The 23,608-nt window shown below is 35.7% G+C and overlaps 1 protein-coding gene across 3 annotated transcripts in view; it reads right to left on the bottom strand.

Moving 5' to 3' along the window:
• Positions 1-23,608, bottom strand: part of TAX1BP1 (Tax1 binding protein 1) — a 51,745-nt gene that overhangs the window by 5,879 nt on the left and 22,258 nt on the right. The window contains exons 6-16 of one of the 3 annotated variants that reach the window (XM_071560999.1): positions 16,741-16,889; positions 16,517-16,607; positions 15,050-15,235; positions 11,912-12,139; positions 10,505-10,651; positions 9,179-9,272; positions 7,727-7,845; positions 6,431-6,556; positions 4,515-4,586; positions 1,640-1,814; positions 1,181-1,329 (exon numbers count right to left, since the gene is read on the bottom strand). In XM_071560999.1, the coding sequence (XP_071417100.1) occupies positions 1,181-1,329; positions 1,640-1,814; positions 4,515-4,586; positions 6,431-6,556; positions 7,727-7,845; positions 9,179-9,272; positions 10,505-10,651; positions 11,912-12,139; positions 15,050-15,235; positions 16,517-16,607; positions 16,741-16,889 (1,536 nt within the window). The remainder of the gene's footprint in view (positions 1-1,180; positions 1,330-1,639; positions 1,815-4,514; positions 4,587-6,430; positions 6,557-7,726; positions 7,846-9,178; positions 9,273-10,504; positions 10,652-11,911; positions 12,140-15,049; positions 15,236-16,516; positions 16,608-16,740; positions 16,890-23,608) is intronic. The other 2 variants (XM_071561000.1, XM_071561002.1) reach the window with 2 other exon arrangements.

The raw sequence follows: 23,608 nt of genomic DNA, 5'->3' as shown, positions 1-23,608 counted from the left end.
AGCTACGTCAAGAATGATCAGATTAAATATGCAAAATGTGAAGTAAAGGTGGGGAACAGCATTAAGCTCACATTCTGGATCTTGAACAGGCTGCAGAAGTTCTGACAGTTTCTCTAATTATTCACAGTAATGGACATTGGGAGCAAAAGGCAGGCAGCAGAAATACATTTTTCTCCATTATAGGTGCTGAGCACTGGGGCTAAAATCATGCCTGTCTGAACACTGATCAGTTTCTGCAAAGGTTAATAGCAATTAAATGTGGCAAACTAGACTAAATGAGAAACAGGTCATGATACCACTGTACTTGCAAAGAGCACAATACTTTGCAGAAAGGTATTTCTTGTTTAATATTTCTGAAGGTGCAAGAATACTTGGAATAAGAAAGAGTAATAGGTCTGTTCCTGTTCAAATGAAGACATACAGACCAGTTTATTACAGAAGCCAAATTTTTATATAGAACATATATTTACCAGTTAATTGTACTAAAAAGAAAAGCTAAACAGTTTCCACTTATAACATACAAAGCCCTAAAAAACCCCCAAAAAAGTGAATGTGAATCACTTTCAGTTTAATCAGCTTCAGATAACAGTCAATGAGATCTCCCAAACACATGCCAAACTGGAAAAAGCATTCAAAATGGAAATTAATAAATGTAGGCTTGCAGAAGACAAAAGATTAATACATTAGAATAAAGTATCTAATACAACCATACCAATATATGTTCAGCATTTAACTGAAAATACTGGTATCTGAATCCCTTGCATTTTTATTTGTTCTGTTACAATTTAATTCCTACATTCATATTGTAAAATGAGTAAGACGCAGCTACATTTTGAGCTCTTGTTCTACCACATCAGAGAGAAAAATCATGAGGTGAGATTACTTGGATTTCTCTACTTTAGTAGTTAAAAGATTAAGAAGCTACTGTTGTAATACCAAAACAAGCTGTCAGTAACTCAAGAGATTAGGGGAACAAGTATATTATAATAAATAAATGTGCAGAGTTTTCTTCTTCAAAGCAAGCAAAATTGACCTACAACATTTTTCAGTCAAAAGAGAAATCAATTCTGGATTTGCAAAACAATAAATCAGGCTCACCAGATAGTAAAAACCTACGTGAAACTCTTGACAACTCATTAGTAAGCATACCAAGGAAAAAATAATAAAAAAGGTAACTTACATTGCTATCCTCAGGATCTTCTAAACCATCAGGCCGACTAAGGTTGCGTGAAGGTTGGCTACACACTACGTCATCCTCCAGCTCCCAAAAGGAAGTTCTAACAGGTGGTCTTTGGATCTCATCAGGATTAAAAGCACCATCTGCTCCATCTGAAGAAAAATTAATTACAGAATCTTTGTTCAACCTTACCCTTAAAGTTGAGAGTTAAATACATTTTTTGTTTAGATAATCTAAAACAATAGGAGAGAAATCATCTTTTTCCAAAGGTGTTTAAAAATTTTTTTACCTTATTGATTCTCATCAGTAAAATAAAGGCACTTAACTGATGTTCCTCAATCAGTAAAGGCTCTGTACAACAGTCTAAAGACTGCTGGTACTTCACCTGCCTTAAACAAGACATTGCTTTTGAAAGGGTGAGGGAGAAATTATATTTGGGGTGAGCGTGTGAAATTTACTTACCTCTTCTTTCCTGAATTGCATAAGGGTTTCCATATTGCAGTACTGGGAGTCTACCTGGCACTGCAGGAACTGGTCCATTTTCCTCTGAATATGGGTTGCGAAAATGTAATGCCTGCTGTGAAATCTGTCCTTCCATCATCCTTCCAGCTTGATCTCCTGGTGTTCTGCCAAGTTGCTAAATAATGCAAAGTTTAAAATGTAATTAACTTATGGAGCACTGGTAAAATTTGAAATGTTTATGAAAAATGCTTTTTACCAAATAAACATTTGCTAACCTTCCTACTGTCTTTTCATCTTGATCTAATGTCAAGTATACCACACATACCACAAATAGTCAATGAAGAAAATACAAAGATATTTTAAAGAAATACTTTTTCTTAGTTTGTCATCAGTTAATTCAAATTACACAACAGAACTGCCACATGTTTCAAGAAGTATCCGCATCCTTTTTACAATGAAGAAAAGTTAACTAAATCAGGAAAGAACGGGTAGATTAACAGTAACAACCAGCGATAATGTGCAGTGAGAAAAGTTTTTAAAAGTTACAATCAAAAATAACTCCTTTTTTGTAGCATACCATACAATTCAAGAATGTAGCATTTCAGTATGTGAAGCACATATATGTACATACTTGACATAATTCCATGTGAATTTATGAGTGACAGATATTTAAAGAACTACTAAGTGTATTGCACTGGATCCTCTCTGATACTCAACAGCAATACCTACATCAGAAAGACAATTCATTCTTTCAGAAATGCTCAAACAGAACTCTTTAAAAAATTAATAAAATTCTACATTCTTGCATATAAACCATAAATATGTTAATAATTACAAACCACAGAAGGAGTTCCATAACTTATAAACCAATAAGTCAATATATATGTTAAAAGACTATAATCCAAGTGACTTAAGAGCGGTCAGTGCATCAGCTGTAATTTATACAAATAAAGGTCTTTCTCATCCTTCCATTCATGGGTTAAAGGATATAGAGCAGTATGCCAAGAACATCAAAGGGAATATGCCATTTAAATTCAGAACCATGCAAAAAATTCTGACATGTAAATATGAAAATAATAATTAAAAAATTGGGACTGTTAAGGGAGACATGATTTTTGGTAATTTTGTTGTTTCTGGTTAGCATTTTCTTTTGGGTTCTCTGGGTTCATGTTTAATATTTGCCAATGTAATGTTAATAAAACCCTCAAAGATTGAAGTGTGCCTTCTCCACAGAAGACTTTAATTGAAACATAAAACCAAGGCTTCAATTACGAGTTCAGGTACATGAGAATTTAAAAGACTGTTACTAAAAAGAACAACTAAATAATTGTTTTCTTGCAAACAGGTAAACTTCAGACCAACCTCTTGAACAGAAAAATGCAAAACTCAAGTAGCAATAACTACTCTAAAAACAAAACACTACTCAAATGCAAAAATACTTCCTGTAGTGGATGGCATCCCTGCCCATGGCAAGGGGGTTGGAACTGGATGATCTTTAAGGTGCCTTCCAACACAAAACGTTCTATGATTCTATGAAAATGGAAACTATATATCTACTGTTATATAAGTACTATCAGGTTTCAGACAAAAATTTCGACTCTAACAGCAACATAACAGTGTTCACTTTCTAACAGCAAAAAAGTAGTATCTACAAATGATAAGCCAGCTTACAAGTGCTCTTTTTTGGAGTGCTGGCCATAAAACATTAGAGTTTATTTTATTTTGAAAAAAACGCTTCTAACACAGGACAACACAATTTCTGCCCAACATCCTCCTTTAGATACGATATAAAGTTATGCTAACATTGCTTCAGATTCATAAACTGAAATGCACATATGATTACAGTGATTAGGGATGGAATGCAAGGACTGCATCAATGTTTTAATGAGTGTGCAAAATCTAAATAATTCATCTTTAAATACAAAGCCAGAACAATTAATTCTCAATGAAACTAAGATTTTCCTTTTTAAAACCAATTTCTTCTGTAATATGAAAGCAGTTTAAAATAAGAGGCAGTGGCTCTTAATACCTTAATTTTAGCATCAGATTAAAACAGAATGTAGATCAAAGTGAATGTAAAAAGGTGCTGCAAAATAGCCTTAGCCAGAAGCTGGATAGCTAGGGTAGAGACTAACTTAGAAAAAAAAATCAAAGGCTATCTAAGTATGTAAATAAAATAGAAACAAAGTAATTTTATAGGTCTGAAGAGAGAGCAAGTGAACATTTTTAGCAAGCTATGTTTGGTGACATTTATAAACAAACACTGATAATGGAATTAAATTGAAAAGTTGTTTACTATCACATGCCTAACCTTTTAAATCATAGTTCCAGACTAGCAGGCCCTTTGGTTCTTCTCTGTAATGTAAATATCTATAAATTTGGTAGACAAAGTTCCAAGCTTTTATAAGGTCCATACATTATTATTATTACAGTTGTTGTTCTTATGTGTGGCGTTTAAGATTGCTCCCTCCAGCTAAACTAGACTCAACAAAACTCAAATTTTAATTTGCTATCTTTTGAACCAGAAAAATACGAGAAATCTATTAAAAATTACATCTTTGGTTAAAAAAAGAGATTAAATATCAACTACTTGACAATCTAGAATTTCACAAAACACTTAAGGAAGCTTAAACTGAAACTTTAGTTTCAGCTTATCAGTATGAAAATTCACAGTGTTCATACTGGAATTTTACTGAAGTCAAATAAAAATTAAGTTTTAAGGAACAATCCCCATTTTTGGAAAATATCATGTAATCCTATATGAATGTAATAAAGATATTTTATTATTTCATTTTTCAGTAAAACCTAGCTTTGATTAATTGCCATGTAATACCCTAGAGGTACTGCATTAATATTTCAGAATGTCTGACAATACCTTCTCACTTGTAAAGAGTTCCAACTGTGACGCCAGTTCTTTTATTCGTCTCTCTTTTTCTGCCAGCTGAATCTATATGGAAAGAAGTTTAAGATGCCTCTATTAGTGCACAGAAACTTTTTCATTATTAGTAAATGCATGTTGTACTGTGAAAACAAAGTTCCCTGATCAAGTTCCTCTTAAGATGGTAGTACTTTCATCTACTACAGTTAAATGCAACATCTGGTGCTACAACAAATGAAACGCAGCAATTGTCACAAAGTTTATCTGCTGGATAACAGCAGTACCTCAGTGGCCTTTTCTTGCCAGTTTTCAGAAGACAGTTGTGGAATGATAAAATTCTGTGTTAAAAACGATGAGTAGCATCAGTGACACTAATGGCAGGAGGGACACCACTGCCCAGAAACACCTGAAGGTTTCCAAGCCTCATCTCATTATTTCTCAAGATATCTGTTTGCATTTCAGTGATTGATTTCGTTCACATTTTTCCACCTCTTATGTCCCACTACAGAACTGAGAGAACCAAAACCTGCTCCTATCTCAAAGAAACTTAATTTGTTTCACCAGCATCACCTTGTGTCTCTATTGGGTGCTCTGGAAGGAGGTGAAACTGACAGATTACACAATTCTTTCCTGCTTCAAAATGACGATTTAAATAATCTTTCTCTACAAAGAGTTGTTTCATTTGTATGCAGGTTACTTGGGAGATTGCCTCTCCCCTTGTTTTTCTAACATCTGAGCTTAATGCTCTCCACAATTACATATGAACTTTTTGAATTTCTGAAATTTCCTCTCCTAGTTCAGATCAATAAAGCAAAAACTCCTGACTGAGAAGAAAAGCTCATTTTTTCTGCATCACCTCCACCCCCCAAATAAGCCTTTCACTGCAGTCAAAATGCTTTTAGTTGCAGAACCAATTATTTATTATGCCTGCTGTTGAGAAGTTAAACTTATTTCACATCAAATTATGCACAGCAACTGATCACTTCTAATCAGTAAAAGAAAGTAAATTGGGAAGAGTCATGCATTTTATAAAATTGAAGTTAGAGCTTTGGAAAGCGTCAGAAAAGGATGGCCTACATAGTGTTGAAATAAAATGTTGAATTAGTCTACAGTTTAAAAACTGCTGCAGTTTCTAATGAAAAGGGGTTCCCAGTAGAACCAATACAATCCCAGTTGAGTTTAATCACTGTTTATCACAATGGGCAAAAAGGGGCAACTTCCTTGTCAACTGCATTATCACTGAGAACCAGCATAAAAACTGCTCTTACGGACATTTGTTGCTCTTATGTCATCTCTGCTGACCTAAAAAGCTAATTCAACATAAACATTACTATCCCATAATCTCAAAGATTAAGGCCCCTTGTAAGCTAAAGCTGCCCATTATGCTTGACTTTGTGGTATGTTCTATCACTCTACCAAGACTACAGCTGAGAGTCTGCAAATTAAACTATCTCATGACAATTTAAAAATAATGTATCACTCATTTTCTTTCTCTCTAGTTAATTCAGAAAAAATGCATTAGACATCAGTACACTGGTAATGCAACATGCAATAGGAAGATTTTAGACAAACACACCAATCAATATTCCTGTTGGTATTACAGTAAGCATCAGGAAATTAGAACTCTTTTGCCCTTTCTTCTCATAATACAAGAATAATGTCATTTTGAGGTTTGTCTAAATCCACAGTATTAAAAAATGATAGCCACCTGGTAGCAAGTATCTCCTTCACTTAAAGAAGCATTACAAGACTGTGTTGTTTCTCTAAGTGCAAACCAGAATTTCTGTTTACAGTAAAATTATATTTATTGTGCTTTCCCCATTAAAATGCTTCATCACTTGAACTATCAGAAATAAGCAACCATGTTAAGAACAGGTAACCATTCGTTGTCATAAACAAAATCTGCAACTTACTTTATACTGATCTTCCATTGCTGCTAGTTGCAATTTTATACTCTCATTGATTTTCACTTGTTCTTTCCACTTCAGCTCCAGTTTAGCCAGTTCATCAGCATAAACACTGCATTTCATCTTCTCATCCTAAAGCAGTTTATACCATGTCATGAAATATTTACAATTCTAAGAGATTCCCCCCCTCCATGTCCAACAATGTCACTTTTTGCTTTTCAAATGAGACCATTTACAAATCACTTCTCCAAGAAATCAAGTCTGATTCAAGACTTAGAGGAAGTCAGGACCACTGAACACAGTATATATGATTTTAAATATGCATATTTTTTTCTGGAGTTTTCAATAAACTGAAATTTCTCTTTAGCTTCACAGTTTCAAGTTTCTTTTACTACTAACCAAGATTACTCTTTCAAGTATCTCACTTCAATACAAAACCTTTCCCCAAGCAACTCTTACAATCTAAGTATCTTTCATCCAGAAGGTCAAAGGCCAAGGCTTTCCTCAAACATTACTACGGAAGAAATAGCCAGTGCAGGCTCTCCATGGACAGGGTTATAAGCAGAATTAAAGGGCAGTTACTACAACCTGGAAAACTTTTTACAATAGAATCATATCATTGTGATAAATAAAAGAAACAAGGTGAAAAGAGATAAGACAACACTCAGAAAGCATTTCTTAAACTGTTGTCAACTTTTCACCAGCATCACTGATACAATACTCCAAACTGGTTAAATGAAAATCAAGTGGAGAGTGACAGGTATTGACACTTGAAGAGCATTACTATTGTGACTACAACACTACGGGTGCCAACTTTGGTCCAGACAACCAAATAAACCCCTTTTTTGTATGACTGAGCCCAAGCTAGTTGGCAACACCCACTCAGGTGTCAAGTCACTGTAAAACCCTGACAGTCAGATATGGAGACATTACTACACTTGGACAGCAGATCAGATCAACCATGCTGTACTTTTCCAAACCTCAGCTGGCTTACAGCAACATGCTGTATTTGATTTATTTATTACACTACAGGTAAGAAGAGAAAGCATTCAAAGCCTTCAGCATACTTGGTTTTGCTCATTTGTTTTACTACATCTGAGTTTCCCTGAAGGGTCCTTGTCTGGACTCTCTAACACCATAGGCAGTCAAGAGCTGACTTAAAAATGTGCTTTCTAAGTGCAAGATTTTTACCAGAATCACAGTGTATCACACAAGCAAGGAAGGCAACTCGGCTGGGTAGGCCTTGTGGTTTTAAGACTTAGCTACATTTTGTTCAGCTTTCTGAAGCAGCTGTTTACTTACTGCCAGCATTTGCTTGCATTTCTTATACTTCTCTGCTCTCTCAGCAATTTGTTTATTCATTTCACGTACTTGCTCCTTTACCACGAATTCCGAAACTATGTTGGATGAATTGGGGCTAACTGCGAACATTGAAGACAAAACAAGAATATTGATTTTTTTTTTTTGTTCCATGAAGTTTGCGTAAGAGAGATGACAGTCCAAATTTGACAGCACATAAGAACAGAGTGCTCCGTGTTATCCAAGCAAACAGTTAACCAGAGACAATCAGCATAACGTGGCCAGTGTTATGTAAGATCAGCAATCGTACTGGCATGTCTGTGTTCAGTTCTACACACTGGAGATGAACATAAATACACACAGAGATACCACTTTCCCAAGAAAGAAAACAAAGTAAGCAGCAGAATATGTTATATCAATCTAAGTATTTTACTCTTACATAAAACCATGAAATGCCTCAGCAAAGTACTTCATCCCATAATATAACTGAGCTTGTGGGGATTGTATGTTGTAAGAAACACTTGTATTTATTTTAAACAGGAGGAAACTGGCAGAAATCACAATCTATAGTCTCTACTGACAGCAAGAATCTGTGAACTATAAAGTACTACAAAAAATTAATCAGCATTCACTGGCATTTATCAATTTAAACTGAATAAAATCATGGAATGGTTTGGGTTGGAAAGGACCTTAAAGAAAATCTAGTTCCAACCCCCTTCCCCTGTGGGCAGGGACATCTTCTACTAGATCAGGTTGCTCAGAACTCCATCCAACCTGGCCTTTAACACAAGAGGGATGGGACATACACAACTCCTTTGGGAAGCCTGTTCCAGTGCCTCACTACCCTCATAGTGAAAGATTTCTTCTTTAGTTTTAAGCTACTATATGTTTAAGTTTTGGAAAACCATTTTTGTGGTAACTTAGTAGTTCATAAAAATTATAAACTTAGTTAAACATTTTCTAATAAACCACTACTGCCTATAAATTATGAAAATAGTGGGTAGACTTGACCTTGCCATCACATAATCAGAACTTTTAAGTGGATTTAATTTTATAGTAGAATGCTGCAGTGGGATAGTTGTGATAATGTAACTGCAAAATTACCGTGCTATTGTACACAAACTGAAAACTTGGGAGGATTTTTTTTAAATTAATTGTTCATTAGCTTGGCAAAACCATCTCTGTGTTAACTATCAAGCAGAAATTCAAGAGTTCAGTCCTACTGACATTAACAAGTAGCAACTAACCCATTTTTAAAAGATCCATACAATTATTTATGAATACTACCAGTTGATAAAAGACAAGATTTTTAGAGTAATCTTCACATTTCCAATTTTTGCTTTAACTAAAACAGAACAAATTCACCTTCTTTATACTATAAATACTATCAATGACTACTTCACATAGACAACACTTTCAGGCTGATAAAACAGACAACATTTAAGCTGTTGGTACCTGGAGACGCAGACAACTTTTTGTCTGTACTGATGGCAGTAGCTGTCTCAGTGTTAGGTGCATCTGTCAGTTTCTGTGGGTGGCCTGCAATTTTCTTCGTGAAAAGAAATTTTGGTTTGGTATTTAATGAAATGAAAGCCAAGGCATAAAGTAACACATCTTGCACTATCATTTGCTCCAAAATTGGACTAGACGGAACAGCTCATGAAAAGAGGAGGTGTAACAAATATGCAAAAACATTTAAGTCTACAAACACTGAAACTGCCTCAGACTATGATTTTTTTATCACCTAACTTGATAAAGTTCTTTTTCTGCAGAAACATTAATTTCTAAACAAATTATTAAAAAAAAATCTCACTTTCTAGAGAATCAGTTACACTTAAACCCATCAACTTAAATCTAATACTATATTAGAAAAACAGAGTCTGTACTAGGAGTGAGTGTTGGACTTCTGGTGTGAAAGCAGCAAAACTGGTGTTTGCTGTGATATACACTGCCAAAGATGTGGAACATTTTTAAAGAAAAGCCACAGAAGTTCTGATATGACACCTCATTCACCATTGACCTTCTGGATGAGAAGAAGACTGTTTTAAGCAATCTGTGGATTAAAACTTTGCAATTTGTTCTGTGGATAAGAGAAATATTTAAGAAATCTGGTTTTCATAAGAATTCAATTTGTACATCTTGCATTGCTCATAGGCCTTTTCCCTGGTTTGAGATCCTCTCCAACTTTAACAAAATTCTGAAGAAATCTGCTCTCAAATCTGTTTGAAACTGGCAAATTCAGTTACTAAGGTGGCCTAAGACTCACATCATCATTGCAAAAGACTCATTTATTTATGAAACAAATCTGACAGGAGTGATAAGAATACAAAATACATATGGAATACAACTGTATACTGCGTTGTGGAAACTTCCACCCCATTTCCCTTTAAAATCTTCCTTCAAGTTCTCCATTTTCCCTTAGTTTTGAGTTTGGGTTTTTGTTGGTTTTTTGTGGTGGTACTGGATAGAGATAGTAATTACAGATTTTCCCAGCTTCAATTTCAAAAGTCTTCCCTGAACAATGTAATTCTAATAGCTTCAGCCAAACTCTATTAGGTTGCTTCACACACCAGCTATTTTAAGTTCTACACTTGGTTTTGACAACTATCTATAAAGAATCATAGAAGTAATTTACATTTATGGAAGAAAATGCTAACTTAAAGAGCTGTCGCTTCCCACACATTTAAATCCTTTTTAAAGCATTAATTTTTGCAGAAGGAAATTAAATTGTTGCTGAAATGTTACGAAAAGAGCAAGTGCAATTCCTCCCATTTTACTTACTGCCTGTTCTGTAAACTTGTTTACTTGTTTTTGAAGTTTTTGACATTCTTTGAACTTTTCCTTGTAATGGTCAGCAGCCATTTGCAGACGAAGCTTCAGATCTTCAACTTCTCTGCGCAGTTCCTGCTCCACTGTGTTTGACGTTTCCTTAAAAAAATTAGAAACCGTTCTCACTATTTCTTAGAAACCCTTTTCGCAATTAAAGAAAGCATATTGTTGCATTAAGTACTGCCCTCCTTTCTTTGTGAGAAGGAAAGGAATAGAATAGTAAAGCACAAGGAGGCAGCATCTGTGTTGAATTTCATTCCAGCAGGATACACTGAGGGAGTAAACAGGTATGGTGTAATACCAGAGGCAGGTAAAGACTCCATGAGCTGATTAATGTGTATCAGAAGTCTGAATGCACAGAAAAAGTCTGAACATCTTTCAGAAAGTGCTCTAGCTATTTTATAGACAAGTACAGCCACATGGCAAAAATGGACAGACCAAAACTGTATTTCATCACACACTACATTTCCACTGGAAGTGCTTCCATTCAGCTGCAACACTGACAGACAGGCTAAGCAAACCACATTTGCCAAATGGATATATGCCATATTCAGATACTTTCTGTTAACTTGAATCATTCAGATGCTTTCCTCCTTATTTCAGGATGCATTTCAAAGACATTGTACATAACAAATTCTGAGGAAAAAAAACAGTTCTTTGGAGGGCTGTACTATTCACTTCACATTTACAGCACTGTTTTAATTACTGGTCAGCTCCATGTATTTTTCCAAACAGTTAAATCATCACAGTAATCCTACCAGCAAATTAATCCAATATGGTTGCAGTCATATATAGTCCAGTATAAAGCTCGTAAGTCAAAATTATGAAATTTGTTTTAGCTCACTAGTTTTTATCCAAGACTAAGAAAGTCAAGACAAATTCCATTACATTAGTATTTTCATACTTAAAATTACTAAAGCAAATTAACTTTGACATCAAATATCGTCATAAGAATTAAAGAGAATCCATCAAAGAGGAAAGAACATTATAAAACAAACCAAACCTCTACCAACTAATTCTCCTATTTGAATCCATTTTTAATGCTACATTAACAGAAATAAGCTCACATGTGCCTCCCACAACAGAATTAAGACAGGGAGATTATTCAAAATAACACAGATAAATACTGCATTATTCTGTGAAAATAATGTGGGGAGAAGTCAATGTGAGCTCCTTTCTTACCAAACTTCCAAATCAGTTAACATAACATGCACTTGATTTAAGGTAGTATCTTGAATGCCAAAAAGGAATTGGATAATTATTTGTACTTACCACTCAGAAAATGATTTTATTCCCCAACTTTAGCAAAGCTAGCTCTGACAGATTTTATAAACACAGACATAAATGCTGACATTTTACCTGTTCATTTTTCAAAGTTGTGATTTTTTTAAGTTCAGCTAGAGCTTCAGCAAGTTGGTTTCTAAACTTTTCATTTTCCAGACGTGCACTGTGAAGATCTGCCATCGTCTTATCTCGCACATTTACTGCATCGCTCAGCTCTTTGGACATCAGAACAGCTTCTTGTTTGCTAGCCTGAATCTGATCTTCAGCTTTCCGAAGCTGCTCTTTTAAAATACTTGCATCCTCCTAGGAAAGAGAAGAATGGAAGAGAAGTCCTCATTTCTTAATTCAAAGCTTAACTAGAGATTGGTATAGGGATTGGAAACATTTGAAAAAAAAAAGAAACAAGTTTTCCTGGTGGCTTTAGCAAAACCACTAAATCAGGAAGTCAGTATTACAAGTACCATTTTCCTCATTTGCCTTCTTTGCCAACAATGGCATGTAAACATATTTTACTGTGAGATAAAGACAACTTTAAATATTTTTATTTTCTCTGTACTGGTTTTTTGTTGGATTTTCAACTTTAGTTTTACACACACACCAAAATTAGTCTTTCCGTTTTCAACAACATCTGTTCTTACCCCTGTAGAACTCCAAAACCAAAGTTCATCCCACAGCAACACATTGCAGGTAACAACACAGTAAGAGATTTTTAAGATGCCTAAAATTGGTTGATGTACAACACTGTAAAGCAGCTTTGGGATGGTTTTTTCCAACTCCATTTCCCAAGATCTTACACAACAAGCTTTTCAGAAGGAACAGAAAACAAAAAGTAGTGAAGAGCAAGCTGCAGCATGCAGCACTAAGCACTGCTGCAGCTCCACAGGGCAGCCCAAGAGCCAGTTGACCAAGCTGAACCACCAGCCTCTCATTCCTCACAGGAGACTGGGATTACAAAACAATATTTAAAAAAAAAAATTTAAAACAGTTATCATACAAGGTACTCTCAGCCTCTGGGCTCCCTGATGCTATAATCACCTCATTCGTGAGTCTAGACATAAATTCAGGTATGTCTAGTCCACTACTGGCTAATTTTTTAACACAGCATGTCCTTTATTGTCTTGCTATTTCCATTCTCCAGCACTACTTTTCCACTTAAACTGAACATTCATAACTCGTATTACTTTAACACAACTTTTATTCTTTTGAGATCCAAATTGTTTTCTGTGAGATTGATTGGCAAGATACACAAGATGAAGTTGCCTGCATGGTCTTACATTCCCATGCCGGCCTCAAAGGCTGTGTCTAAACTGACTGTCTACTCTGGATCAAGAGCACATTTGTGACGCAAAACTCCCAGTCAATTCCATTATTGGCTATCACACTGTAGATCACAGGACAGAACAAACTCAGGGCACATAAACTGCATTCCTTTTGGATGAGATGGAATAGGCTGATGTAGATCAGGAACAAACACCTAATGGTTATTCTATGGTGGGTTTACTCTGGGTGAATGACAGGGGCCCACCAAAGTCGGTCACTCCTCAGCTAGACCAGGGGGAGAATATAATGGGTGGGTCAAGATGAGGACAGGGAGAGATCACTAAGCAATTACTGTCACGGGCAAACAGATTCAATTTGGAGGAAAAATTATCCTAATTTATTACCAATCAAATCAGAGTAGCCTACTGAGAAACAAAATCAAATTTTAACACATCTTCCCCCCAACCCTCCCTTCTTCCCAGGGTCAACATCACTCCTGAATTCTCTATCTGCCTTCTGAGAATTGGGGGGGGGGGGGGGGGGGGGGGGACTGCAGTCAGTTGTCTCTGCCACTCCTTTGTGCTCAGGAGAGTACTCCTCAGATTATTCCTCTGCTCCAGTGTGGGGCCTTTCCCACAGGAGACACTCTTTACAAACTTCTCCAATGTGAGTCCTTCCCACAGGCTGCAGTTCTTCATTAACTGTTCCAGTGTGGGGTCCCAGGCACAGTGTGAAGTCCTTTGGGAACAGATTGCTCCAACATGGGTCCCCTGTGGGGTCATAGGTCCCAATAGCAAACCTCCTGCAGTGTGGGCTTCCCACAAGGTCACAGCCTCCTTCAGGCACATCCACCTTCTCTGGCATGAGGCCCTCCACAGGCTGCAGGTGATCTCCGCTTCACCATTAACCTCCATGGGCTGCAGGGTAACAGCCTGACTCACCAGGGTCTTCACCATGGGCTGCAGGGGAATCTTTGCTCCAGCATTTGGAACAACCTTCTCCCCTCCTTCACTGATCCCTTCTCCCACATGTTCTCACTTCTTTCTTCAGCTGCAATTGCTCTCACACAGTTTTCCCCTCCACCACACACCCTCCTTAATCTGTTATCCCAGAGGCGCTACGACCGTCACTGACAGGCTCAGCCTTGGCCAGTGGTGGGTCCATCCTGGAGCCCACTGGTATTGGCTCTGTAAAGTGCTGGCTGGTATTGGCTCTGTCAGTGGAAGTTTTTAGCAGCTGCCCCTATAGCCACCCTGCTACCAAACCCTACACAAACCCAATACACCTATCTGTAGCACCAGACAAGAACTAGGAAGCCCACCTGGACCATGGACAGCATAGATACCACTTCTGCAGCAATTTCACACTCCTATTATACCACACTGTTTGCTAACCACAATGCAACCACACAGTGTAGTAGGTCACCTCTTCCTTTGAAATCCTATGGTCACTCTTACTGCCAAGTTCTCAGTCAATTTAGCCTGTTTATATGGCATCCTATCCTTTCATTTAGCTTGATAGTGCATTCCCCTAACAAGTCGTTCAGCACATCTTTTCATGTGTCCTTTCTTCTCCATCACCCTCCACAGTCTCAACACACCTACCTTATGAACTTTTTCTGTCAATCGTCTTTCCTTTTTTATGAAGCTAAACACAACTCAGGAGCACGCCACTTTTACTGATGCACTTTTACTGAACTCACAAATTACTTTTTCGCACATGGTTAATCTCACAGTTCATCATCTCAGAAACCTCAAGAAGCTCAGAAAAGTGCAAACCTAAAACAGAATTCAGTCTTTTGCTCATTTTCTGCATCTTCTGAGAACCCCATAATCCTCCTGCCTCTTAGCCTGTACCCTGAGGATATCTTCAGCCTTTTCCTTTCTCTTGTTAAGCACGCACAACCTTAGATACGTTCATTTAAAACTGGCCAATCATATTAGTAATGCTTACCTTGTTTGATGAGGAGAGCAAAAAAGTTTTCTTCATATTTTCTTTTTCAGCTACTAAGAGCTGTAATCTGACAACCTCCTCTTTATAATACGATATCATGTTTTCTTTGTTTGCATCCAAATTCTTAAACGTCTGGATTTCTTTTACTAGTTTGCTGTTTTCTATTTCTGTATTCTTCAAGTGTATCTGTAATGATGCTAAAACATGTCAAACTTCTTCCACATTAGGAGAACTACTGTTCACCTGCCCATTTAAGTGCTCACTAAATTCTAACTTATCTCTGAGGCGGATTATAACAGGTAAAGAGAAAAATGAAACATTTGATAACATCACTGCCCTCCAGCCCAAACTTTCTGGCTGGAATACTTTCAGCATGATCTAACAACAGCTCCACTCTTCAGCTTCTAAGTTAAAGCCCTAATTTCTCTCCACATCAAATTAAGCTATTCAGAATTCACTCTGCTCTTCACAAATGCTGCACAATTAAGGACAAGCAAAAGATAAATGACTTGAAGCAAACTAAAGAGAAATTAAACCTCTAGTAATATCTGTCCACAATCATCTAAGCAATCAGGACTACATCAACAATATTTATTTCCAAACACAGCAAACTACTTTTGAAAACACTAGACCTGTTTTCAAAATGTCATCAAATATATCGTATTATGTCTAATAAAGGAGAGCTGCTGCACTCAACTGTTTTCCACTCAGACTAGAAGATTTGTGTTGCTTATTTACAAAGGGATTTCATGCTTGTAAAAGATGTTTTGAGACATTATTACTTCTGTCGTGTATCTCATACTGCCTGTCACATAATGACATTTTCCTATGAACAGAAATAATCTTCTAAATTCACTTGATTTGTTTCATACAAGCTAAGAAGAATTTCATTAATTTAGCATGTAAAACTTTTTTTTTGCCTTGGAGGGGGGCACAAAGTATATGTTATTGATAAATGCATTTCTCTTAGTACCAGCAAAAGAAATCAGCCATGCTAGTAAAATATCAATGCAGTACAGAACCTACTAAAGCTTCTCAGCTTTATGCACAAGACTCAAGAATAGGGATCTAGAAAAAGTCTGAAGAGAGAATTCAAATAAGTAAGAAGTATTTTATTTATGAAAAAGTGCATTAAGATGACCAGTTACTGGGCAACGTCCTGTATAACTAAAGAATTTTCTCACTAGCATCTATTATTTTTTGTTACTATATCTGTGCTTTAACAAATTGCTGACCCATTCTTCTTCTTAGAGACCTTTTTATTTCATGGGATGAATTCAAATCTTGTTTTCCTCATTCATTTTTATATGAGAACATCTATAACTACCTTAAAGATCTGTTCACAGAAGTTATCCATTTCCTTTTTTCCTTAACAAATTCAATTTATTAGACTTCTCCATAAAACATTATTACCTTTATTTCAAACCACTTCATTCCAGTGTATACAGGGACAAGCAATAAAGTTACCTTATAAAGTTCCTTTTCATCCTTTTCTGTCTTTAACACACATTCAAGTTGCTCCTTCTCGAGCATCACTTTCTTCAGTTTGTCCTTCAGACTAAAACAGTGACAAATTAATTGTACAGAACTATTAATACAGAAAATCCATGCATATATTAAAAACAGTTAGTTTAAAAAACGTTGGGGAAAAAGGTAAAATAATGAAGGTAAGGAAGAAAAAGACTAAGTACCTGTCCAACTCAGTTTCTTTTGCAATTGCTTTCTGAGTAACAGTCATGATATCTTCTTCAAGCTGGAGAACTTTTGAAGCAGCCTCATCATGTTTCTTCTTCAAATCATCATTTTCCCTTTTAAGAGCCTCTGATGTTTGAATATCATTCTAAGAAAATTGCAAATAGATGTCATTTGAGAATGTGATTCTTCAGAAGTACAACACGTTACTTGAATTAATGTCAAAATATGGTCATTAGATTTCTTCTCTTCCTTAAAAGGTATGACAATTTCATTTCAAGTATACATAAATACATATATTAAATATTGCTATGTACAATTCATATATTTATAAGGGTTCAATAAGGACTTTCGTTTTAGTGTGTTCAGTTACACAGAGACTACCAAAGACTTCCAAGTACAGGACAAAAAAACCCTGTGTTTCGTATTTTTTGCCTATTTCCTTTTGGCAAACTAACCATTGACTGTTAGCTTAGAAAATGTAAGAACTTCTATTTCTCTTTGTACTCGCTTTTCCTTGAATGGAGGAGAGTTTGCATTTGTCCAATTACATCACTCAAGCAAGCCACAGCAAAGACAACTATGAACAAAAGCATATACAATGGGAAAAAAACCGTAGAAGAAATTATTTAGAGCTGCTTACTATACACTACATTCCCCTACCTGGAATATGTGGAAGGTCTAACAAAGTTCATGGAAGCTCATGCAACCATTGTGAGAGGTATGCCTTGGATATTGGAAGCTGAGATAGACAATGATGGCAATACCCAAAACAGATTCCTTTATCAGAAAACTGACAACTACAAAATGGGCAGTCAGTTCTCGTACTGCATTCAATATCTAATTACAGTAATTTTCATACTGTTCTAAGGCACTGGCAGCTAAATTGACATCTCTACCACAACAAAATGGTCATTCAAAGCCAGGCGATCTTGAATAACCCCAAAAATCATTATTTTCAATATAATTCTATTTTCTTGAGAAAATAACACTAAAGCAGAACACGCACACAGACATAATATGCCACTATTTCTGATATCAAAGTTCAATAAAACTCAGCTGAGTATCAACCATGACAGTGATACAAAACTAACTGTAAACAAGGTCAAGACAGACTGACCAACATATCTGACTACAGCATGACTTAAAGTGTTTGTGCAGATACTAAGGTACAAATTGTCTTTCTGCTCTGCATTTGGAAGATTAAAGAACTACTTCATCTATTAATTTTTAAACAAAACTTAGTGCCCTGAAACAACAAGACTGTACTGTTACATCAAGAGAAACACATCAGCCAGAGTTTACAAAGAACCCCTACTGGCCAAATTCCAACCTAACTAAGTACAATAAAATATAATGAGGACTGGTTTTACTCATTAATTGTCAAAATACACTGTTCACAAGTACAATTAAGCCCCACTTTTACAAGCAACTAAACAGAAGTTTGGACATTATGATTTTTTGGGGGGGTAGGTAGTGTTGAATTGAGAGGAACGGGAAATTTAACTGATGACTCAATCATTTCCTATACACTAAACCAGAATGCAAAGTAGATTTTTATTTTTGTTTCATATTCTACATAGAAGGACTAGTATGTTAAAACTATTTAAATTCTAAATGGCTTTATTAAGCCTTAATATAATAAAGAATTTCAAGATATCATGATTTTACCCTCTTTTTTTTAAGAAGCAGCATTAGAGAAGATGACCCACAATTTTCACAGGGTCTTTATTTTTGAAGTGCTATCAGTTTCCTGGACCCAAAATATATGTACTTGAATGAGGCCAGGATATTTTAATTAAAGTCAGTATTTCAAGCAAAACTTGCTATATAACCAGCAGCAACAACACACTGTATAACTGCTTTTCTTTCCCTAGTGCAGTGCAGACTAATTACTTGTCCCTGTTTTGAAAGCCTAGTATAGTAAAAAGTCTATTTCAATGCATATCTGTGTTTTCTCTAAACACCACTTTGGTATAACTGTAACTGTTGTAACCCAAGTGCCTTCAAAAGAATTTAATCTGATACATTATATATACAAACTGTACAAACAGTTCAAACAGGCTGCCAAAGGTAACATATATTAAAAGGAATTAATAGCCTGAAAAAATTCACTCTACAAACAACATAACAATTGACGCTGCTTTGCTAGTTATTCTAAAGGGACACGGTACTAAAATGTAAAAGTTCTATACTTAACAGATTCTCACCTAATAAACTTGTTTAGATACAACTAAAGCCTACAGTTTGGAAAGAAAAAAAAGGATTAATTTTTAGAGACGACTTGTTATTTTACAGAATTCTTGGCAATTCAATTTAGATGCAGCAATCCCAGTCTCATACAAGAGTTACAGCAGTTTCAGAAGCTGTAAATTTAAAATGAATGCTCTTTAGAGCATTTTACAGGTAAAACTCAGCTGTGTTTAGAAGGAGTCCAAAGGGAAAGAATATAATAAACACGTCATCTAAATGTGCAACCTCTATTACAAAAAAGGTAATTACTTTCTGTAATCATTGTTTTAATTAATTTATCTTAATTGATCTGGTACATCTACAAATATTATAAATTTTCTTCCACTTTCTTAACAGAGAGAGGAAAAAAAAAAGCAGAGCAAGAGCATGAATCATTTTAATGAAGTGGCTTAAAAACACCCAACAATTTTAAGGTTATTTTTATTCTGCGCTGTATTTTGAATCCAGTAACAAACGCAGCTTCCCCCACTCCCCTCCCTAGAGTTGCAACAGCCATAGGGGTGGAGGGGAAAGCAAACTGCACCACAAGGGCCAGAATAAGCAGCCAGAAATTCCTTAAGTCAGCTTTACAGCTGCAAAACAAAAAGCTATCAAAACAAAAATTCCTGTAGCTACCAGGAGTCTCACTAGTAAAAAGAGACAAAGGAAATTCAATGCAGTTGTCAAGTGAACTTCCCCAGAATCAAAATCCCAGTCTGAAAATCTTGTACCTGCGGATACGGAACAAAAATAAATAAGTGGGCTCCAAAACCTTTACTGCTATTCTAAAATGGCAAAATATTTAAGATTGATTATTTTTAAAAATAATTTTACTGTAATTCCATGACACAATGTCCTCCCTGCCATTAGAAATAACATGATTTGTTTACAGTACACTGCAAACAGCTGCCGAAACAACAGTTTTTACACCAAAAAGCTCTAAATTACAAATCAGTTCCTTTGGGTTAGTTATAAATACACCAAATGAAACCTCATAAAGCCATTACAAACTGTCTAAAGGATAGGTAAAGATCATGCCTGGGCTCTTCCTTGAAACATGTTTAAAATTCATTTAATAAATAAACCGCTGCGGCAAAAGGACTAATAATCTTCCATTTGAGAATGGAACAGCCACTAAGTTTCTAGATTCTCATTTTTATAATATGGTAAAAATCTGCATGTTTAACAATGACGAACAGCATGCTTTCCTTACTTTCTTAATTCTAATGGATTTTTGCCATACCAGTAAAGCATTTCAGAGTAAAGTCTGGTTAATGGAAGCAAAATGGTACAGACATCCCTTCCTGCGAATCAGCTCATACAACACATTTTTCAAACATACTTAAGGCAGAAAGAGACCCAGCAAACAGAATAAAACACCCCAGACTACTTCCAGAGGTAACATCTTGCAGTATGGCAATGGACAGCATGGTTTTGTTTTGCTTCACCTTCCCTTTTTGTAACACGTAAAACCCCCTTACCTACCTTTTCAAAGTCATTCCAAACCTAAAGTATTCACCTTTGATTATTGGCCAGTACCTGCAGTCTTTTTTTTTTTACTTTTTAGAGAATGCATACACTGTTGTAATGAAGAATGAAAGGTCAAAAGTGAGCTATGCAGCTCTGAAGCTGAAGCGGTCAAATTACTAGATATATGGCAATCTATTTAAAAATAAAAATTAAAAAAAAAAAGGCAGCACTGTTTAGATTGATTTATCTAGATGCAATTCAATGTCAGCTTCATACCCTACAGGGAATTCAGGGGTTCTAGATGAATTATCTGCAGGAACCACTGCAAAATCCAAGTGTGCTCCAAACACAGGGCCTGAAATTTCTGAAAGGAACTGAGCTGTAATTTTTCTTCTAAACAAAATTTAAGTGTTTAGTAAAGTAAAATGGAAAACCAATTCCAAATAAACTCAATGACATTAAGCTTTTATCTTTGTGTCTATGATTTGCAACAGAAAGAGTGCTTTAAAGAACACAGAAGTCACTGCATCCCAAAAACCTAAGATAGTATTACAGTGGTAGTACATCACCTGCATTAATTCTTCAACTAACATGATTAAACAGATCAAAACTAAAAAAGGTCTAACACTGTAAAACTCATCTAAGTCACATCAGTCACTCAGTTACTGTAATGAAAACTACAAACACTGGAAACATTTACACACACTATGATTTTGCAGCATGTACTTACATGTCAGAATGCTAATTTCTAAAAACATGTTATAATTTCACTACTAACTATTGATTTTGCCAAGTCATTTTCATGAATACATAATCTAAGTGTAAAATATCTCATATGAATCTGTTTAATTATCCAGTGAAATAATTTTAATTGTCCAATTTAAGAAATATTCATATACAGAACAGCCATTAAAACCATAAAACAGGGCTTTCTCTTCATATCATCTTTGTAGTACCCCTGGGTACTGTAATTGCGGTGCCAACCTGAGCAATTCCGAGTGTTTAATTTGTATCTTAATACACAGAACTGGAAGGAGGTTTGGTTTTTTGGAGAAGAGGGGGGCAGTTTTCTGGGTCTTGTGTGGGTTTTCCCTTTTTGGGTGGTTTGTTGTTTTTTGATTATTTTGGTTGTCTTTTCCTAAAACAATGCATCTTTCCTGACTATCAGACTTTGCCACATGCAGCACACATGAATAGTATGAACAGAGCCTGGTTTAAAGAGACACTGAAAAGACCCGAGTCACTCACTTGTATAAACGCAGGCTGAACGGGGCACTTGTAATGCATAACAGCATTTTTTCACTGTCTAAACAGAGAAAACCTCCTTATAAAATGGCATCAGAAGCCAATTTAAATGATTATCTGATATTTGAATAAAATTCTCCAATTAATAAAGTTACTGTGCAGCTAGAACCTGTCAGCAGAATGGGAATTTAGATGGATGTCTTATTAAAACTCCCCACCAGATAGATGAATAAGCCCATTTTTAAAAAGTGAAATGGTAAACTAAACTTTAAAGAAGCATCAAAGAACAAGTTTATCAAGTCAGTAAATTCACTTCTGCCTTAATTTATGCCAGTGTCATAACAGAGACACTATTCAGATGTTCACAAGACCGAAGAATGAGCAGGCAATCTGCAAATCTGTTGCTCCTGACTCAACCTAAACATCCATGCAAACTCCTGCCACAGGAGTAGGAATAGTCACCACTGTCACATTAAAGGAATCAGTTCAGAAGTGCTCTCTTCCCACTAGAGGGAGACGAATGACTGTAAAAGCATCGTTTGCACACTCAACAAAAGCACAAAACCTGTGTCCACCAAATTGAATGGTTGCAGAGATCAGAGGAGTGACCAATGAAACACCAATACAACAACTCCTGCGTGTTCTCTTGTTCACCATAGTAATATCAGGTATTAGGACAGTAGGCAAGTGAATGGCTGCCAGAGAGCTTATACAGTTTTTAGTGCACACAAAACTGGGAACATAAAGACCATACATTCTTATTATTTACAAAGATATGTATATTTTATAATGTCTAAAAAACAGGTGAAAAGTATTTGTATTATTGTTTTCCAAATAAAAACACACTAAGCTTTGGTTGAAATTTTTAAGTTGGTTTTCTTCATTTTTTGAAAAAGTAAAATATATTTAGATTAAAGTAGCATACCAGTGTGGTTCAACACATTGAATATGTACTAGTTTACAAAAGTAAACCAAAGGAAAAGTTGAAATATTGAAAGCAACCTGAAACAGTTCTGGTACCCATGTGTCACCTTCTTAAACAAAATTATCGTAGGGAGTAGTTACACCATTATTTTAACAGTGTTATATTGATGGAGTTTACATAAAAGTATGCTATCAAGGAACATCGTCCCAGTAAAAAAAAAAATATGTAACTCAGAGAAATTAACAGAAGGTTGTAAGAAAAAGATGTGACATTTCTGAAACATTTCCAATAATTTCACATTTATTTTTAATTCCTTTACTACACAGAGTAGTAAAAGATTAAGTTAAATCTTCATACTTAGTAACAGCAAGTTTATTGTCATCTAGGGGGGAAAAAAGTCTAGGAATGGTTTAACTGGCACAGAAACTGCTGCAAAGGAATACTATGTTTGCATCTCTCTGAAAATACAGCCAGCCCTTTTCAGAAGACTAAGAGTGTGCATGCAGACGGGTAAGAGAAAAAAAAGTCACTAACTCTCTCCCTAAAATGATTTTGTCAGAACTACACACTGCATTAAAGCAGCCACTGGATGAGAAGATAAATCTAAATGAAAAAGACTGAATTTGTACCAAGTTCTACAATATCTCAAGTTTTGGCAGGACAGGGTGATTTACACAACTTAATGGTAGTAACTGTAAGGGGACACTGAAGAAGTGGGGCTGGGGAGCACATTCCCTCTGAGCATAAACATTGACTAATGCAGAGCTGTGTGTCTTGCAAGTATTTTTTTTCCTGTGATGTTGGCAATGACAACAAGAGAAAATTATGTCTGCAGAATCATTCATATGTTGAATTTAAATTAAAAATACAGGGTGTTTTTTTTTACTTCAACGTGATAAAACACACAAAAGAATCCCGAAACCAAATCTAAGAAACCCAAAAGCCTAAAGGCAGTGACTCAGAGTGCCATAACATATAATAGAAGTTATGTTTCA

Source organism: Pithys albifrons, chromosome 7, assembly GCF_047495875.1.
Source record: "Pithys albifrons albifrons isolate INPA30051 chromosome 7, PitAlb_v1, whole genome shotgun sequence".
Taxonomy (NCBI): Eukaryota; Metazoa; Chordata; class Aves; order Passeriformes; family Thamnophilidae; genus Pithys; species Pithys albifrons.
This window is presented reverse-complemented; position numbering and strand designations above follow the sequence as displayed.